The following is a 4,805-nucleotide window of genomic DNA, read 5'->3' on the forward strand; positions in this document are numbered from 1 at the left end:
TCCAGACTAAACCAGTTGTTTGCGATGTATTTCAGGTATAAGTTCCTTTTGCCCTTTTTTATACGTACAAAAATTAAAGGAGCGGAACGCTGCCTTAAAGTTTTCCTAATCTTACGAACGAATAATTAAAATAAAATCTACGTAGATCGTGCATATTGATAACTTGATTGTAAGCTGTAATAATAGTTTATTTTTAATAAAATAGATGTAACTGATTTACACTTTAAGTGTCTAGTACCTCATAGTCTACTTAACGTGGACTTAAAAATCAGACTAAATTTTTATTGAAATATAAAAATAAAATAAAACCTCGTCCACTGATATCTGCAATTATTGTTTGTATGACTCGTTGTTTAGATACCAACATATCTTAAGACACGTACAGTTCAATAAATTATTGACCTGCAAACAAGTGATTACTACTTGCGATACCTGCTCGTCACTAGTATTTTTTTGTAATACGTATACTACTCGAGTTTAGTACACAATATTGCTTTAAGTAATTGTAATCTTTATTTATTTTCGGTCATGTTTTAATCACAATGGTAAATAATTAAAAAATACAAAAAGAGAATAGAGATCAAAATAAATTTTATTTTATAAGGTTGCAGTTTAAAATCATAAAATAAAAAATATATGATCAATTACTTGAAATTCTACGATAATATTTAAACTTACTTTTGGATTATTAATAAATAAATAAATAAATAAATTATTAATGTCATATATTTTTTATTTATGATTTAAAATTGGGTAACATTTTTTATCTCCAATAAAGGTGTGACAAATGTAAATTGAAGCTTTATAATATATTAATATCATAAAAAAATATTTTGCTATTTCTCGTCCATTTCGTCGTCTTCCTTTGAGTTGTTTCTCGAAGCTCTCATAGGTTTATTTTCAATAACAACTTCCTCCTCAATCGCTTCATTATCAGCGAACTTAACCGAGATATACAACCAATATTTGGCTCTAATCTTATCGTATTTATCCGCCATATCTTTACACAGCGATAATCCCCGTTGCGAATTATATAAAGGGCTCTCAGATTCCTTAATTATGGCTTCTTCGCACATGTCGATTATTAAAGCCAACAAAAACGGAGATCTATTCGAACTTTTGTACAACTCTTCACAGAACGAAGTCACGATAGAATTTCCGGAGAGACCTCTCTTGTCATGAAACAGGACTCCTCTTAAATAATTCCAAGAGCTTTCGTTGTTTTTTACTAGCTTGATTTTCGTTATGGTGAAGCAAATCTCTTTCTGTATGATGATGTCCGTGAAACCGGTCGTATTCAATATGACAAAGTATCTCTGATTCCACGCCGAGTTGTTTCTCACGTCTTCAGATAAGAGCTGTTCGACATATTCCAGTTCCTTATCAAACAGTCTAAAAGTGTTTAAATAAAGTGTATCATGTTTGCATTGATTTTGTAAATTCAAGGTTAAAAATAATAATACAAACCTAAACGTTTTTATCACCCATTGCCTATGTTGCCAAGCGTGATAATTTTTAGGATCTTGCTCTAAAATCGAAGCGGTAAGGTCCAATTCTTGAGATGAGTCTTTCATCCATTCTACGATGACCCGTCGGTGGTGCCACACTTGGTAATTTTTAGGATTCGCTTCAATAACTTGCTCCAGATAATCCAATTCGACGTTGAGGTCAGTGTCTAAAGCTTGTAATAATTCTCTTCTAAAATATTCATATATAAATGAGCATTTAGCGTATTTTATTAATTAGAAATAATAATTTACCTATATTGCCACACAGTATAGTTCGCTGAATTTAATTCTAAGGCATCTTTTGTGAGTTCTAATGCTCGTAAGGATTTTTCTTTTCGTTGTAAAACTGCTCTGAAGTAATCATACACATCTTTGACTGAAAAATAATTAAGTTAAATTAACCTTATTACAGTTTTTTGTGTTCGATTGGTTGTTCTTAAATATTTTTGCGTAATAATGTCTCGTTTGTGGATTGAAGTACATATGGAATTTTTTGTGGTCAAAATAATGATAAGGAAATCTAGATTGGAGGTTTTGTTCTTAAAACCACAGTTATAAATTTTCATGTACAAACTCTTTAACAGTCTAAACCAGTGCTCTTCAACCTTTTTACATCCGCAGCCCGGCAAAAATGGAAATAATATTTCGCGGACCAGCGTCAACCGAAAATAAAAACTAATATGACTTTTATTTATTAAGAAGTTTAAAAGGTTTTGCTGATTATCTTTTTTTCCACATTGTTGGGGGGGGGGGGGTCATAATTTTAACAAAGAAATCAGTTGTTTTCCGTAATTAGACAACACAATATTATAAACAAAGCTTGTAAAAACACGAGTGCGATAAAATAAACGTCGTCGACAGGCGAGCTGGCGCAATTCTAACATTCGGTCTCTGGTAAGGCTGTGTCGCATCACTAGATGATTCCCCGAATCGGGTGAAAGTTTTCATGGAGCGGCAATAATTTCTTGCGGACCACCAGGTTGAAAACCACTGGTCTAAGCATAAGTGAAACACCACAGTTAGAGATGAGCATTCATCATGTAAATAATCTGCCATCAGCGCCGGCGTTACACATAGGCAAAGCAAATTATAACTTTGCCTTTGAAGAATAAAAGAGAGATCTTGCATATTAACAATAGGGTTTAACCAGAAACAATGAATATAGAAATCGTGCAGGACCCTAAGTATTGCACAATAACCACAAACTTTTTAAAGTCATTAATAAAACCAATTATTGCAACATAAAAACCCAATTGATATAATAATAAGGATTTTATAAATATATTAAAGGCATTTAAAAAAAATTAAATAAGCTATTTTCACCCTTAAATATATGAATAGTGTCCTTAAAACATGTTAATAATCTAAATTTCAAGGCAAATCATAACAATGTTTTTTCCAATTTATGTACGGAATTTAGAATCACTGTTAGTATAATTAAAAATGATGTTACGTTGACACAAAAGGAAATATTTGTAAAATTAACCATTTGAGTAGTGAGTTAATTCATATACATTTGTTAATTTGTGAGTTAATTTTATATAGTTTTCCATTATTATTTCTGTTGCTATTTATTTATTATTATTTTATAATGCATTTATAGTAAATAAAGGTAAAATTCAGCGATTCTCAACGTTTTATTGCTTTGATTTATTTTATTACTTTTTTGTATTAGTACGAATTTTTATATATCAATTCAGAGGCTCTCAATATTTTTTATAAAATAATTTTTGTTATGTTAATTTATTTCGTACTCTTTAGCTTATTGCTATTATTTTCCATATGAGTCATCTACATTAAATCAAATTAAAAAACATATTTTAATAATGTATTTTATTTATTATTTCTTCAGCTATACATGTAAATATATAACTATCTGGGGTACCTTAAAACAGTGAAAGATTGACCACCGTACATGTTCAATGATGCCACTTCAAGGGTTAATGCAGATGATGTTGAAAGGGTACTGTATATATAAAAATATCCATATTTAGAGGACACTTATCTTCGATATTCATGTACCTGCTAAGTGTATATCATTTTTTTTATAATAATGGAAGGATTGGAAGTCGCTGGCCTATGAAATCATTTTTTAAAGAGAGGAAGGGAGGGGTGGCGTTATAGTGTTATTAAATTTGACAGTAAAAAGTTTTAATTTAGAAAAATTAAATTGTAAATATAATGCCCATTAATTATAATGTTAGAACCAATAGAACAATACCACAATGTACAAATTTTATAAAAAAATTAAATAAATAGTAAATTATTTATATGAAAAATTAGTTAATCGATTTTAAAATACATAAATCCGATCAATCTGCGATAAAAACTGCTAAAGAAAAATAAAAATTTTGGGGTTATGTTCAACTTACACTTTTCCGAGTAGGCTATGGCGACTACCGGGTCGGGGCCATCGTCCTGCGGCACCGGCTGGACGTCGGCCCAGTCCGGCCTTTCGCTGTACAGCCTCCAGGTGCCGTCCTCAACATCGCAATCTCCCTCTGACATGTCTCGCCCCGACAGCAACTGACAGCTACGAATTATTTTTAATTTGTTACCATTTCCATTTTGGTCTAAAGACATCGCGGCGCGCTTCGCTCCTCTCGTTCGTCGGTCAAATGCCGCGACCGGCGGGCGACTAAATTAAAACATCTATGCAAATAAACTAGCGGCAGAGGGTGTCATTGTGATGATGGCGCATTTTTATTACATTAATATAATTAAAAAATATCTGATACTATAACTTTTCATTAAATGTAGTATCATAGTATGAATAAATTGTAATAGTATTGGAAACAATTAAGGAAAATAGTAATATAGGTTCAGAACAAGTAAAACTAAACATTGGGATAACCAGATTTCAGTTTATAATAACAATAAGACAGGGCCAGATTTACGTCTAGCTCAGTATTGCTCCCCTTTAAGTTATAAAAATCAATTATCTGAATGGTTTATATGTTATTTTTAAACGAAACAAAATAAGTGAAATATCTAACACAACTTATAGCTCAATACATAAGTGTATAAGTAAAAAATATATTTTTCGGTATTATAGAGAAAATCAATATATGACTATATAAAAATACATTTTTAGAAACTTGTAAGCAGCAGTGAAGAAACGTGGGTGTGTAAAATTGTTGTAAAACTGCACTGGAGCAATGGAATGCAGTAAAAAATGTTAAAAATAATACATGCGAAAATGCTTAACTTCTACATAAAATATTGCTTCGAAGAACATGAGTAATTATTTAACGAATTATAATATGACTCCATTGACGTGACATATATAACATGTTT

General features: G+C 30.9%; 1 protein-coding gene across 1 annotated transcript; it reads right to left on the bottom strand.

Annotated features, from left to right (window-relative positions):
- Window positions 1–715: 715 nt before the first annotated feature.
- On the bottom strand, window positions 716–4,146 carry Fnta (farnesyl transferase alpha). Its single transcript, XM_088194557.1, has 4 exons — window positions 3,881–4,146; window positions 1,761–1,884; window positions 1,468–1,698; window positions 716–1,392 (listed from the first exon to the last, which is right to left on the bottom strand). The coding sequence occupies exons 1-4, from the start codon at window positions 4,089–4,091 to the stop codon at window positions 837–839; spliced, it is 1,122 nt and encodes a 373-aa protein (XP_088050683.1). The 5' UTR covers window positions 4,092–4,146; the 3' UTR covers window positions 716–836.
- Window positions 4,147–4,805: the final 659 nt, after the last annotated feature.

Source organism: Plectrocnemia conspersa, unplaced genomic scaffold, assembly GCF_051122295.1.
Source record: "Plectrocnemia conspersa isolate PC_06_02 unplaced genomic scaffold, ASM5112229v1 ptg000010l, whole genome shotgun sequence".
Taxonomy (NCBI): Eukaryota; Metazoa; Arthropoda; class Insecta; order Trichoptera; family Polycentropodidae; genus Plectrocnemia; species Plectrocnemia conspersa.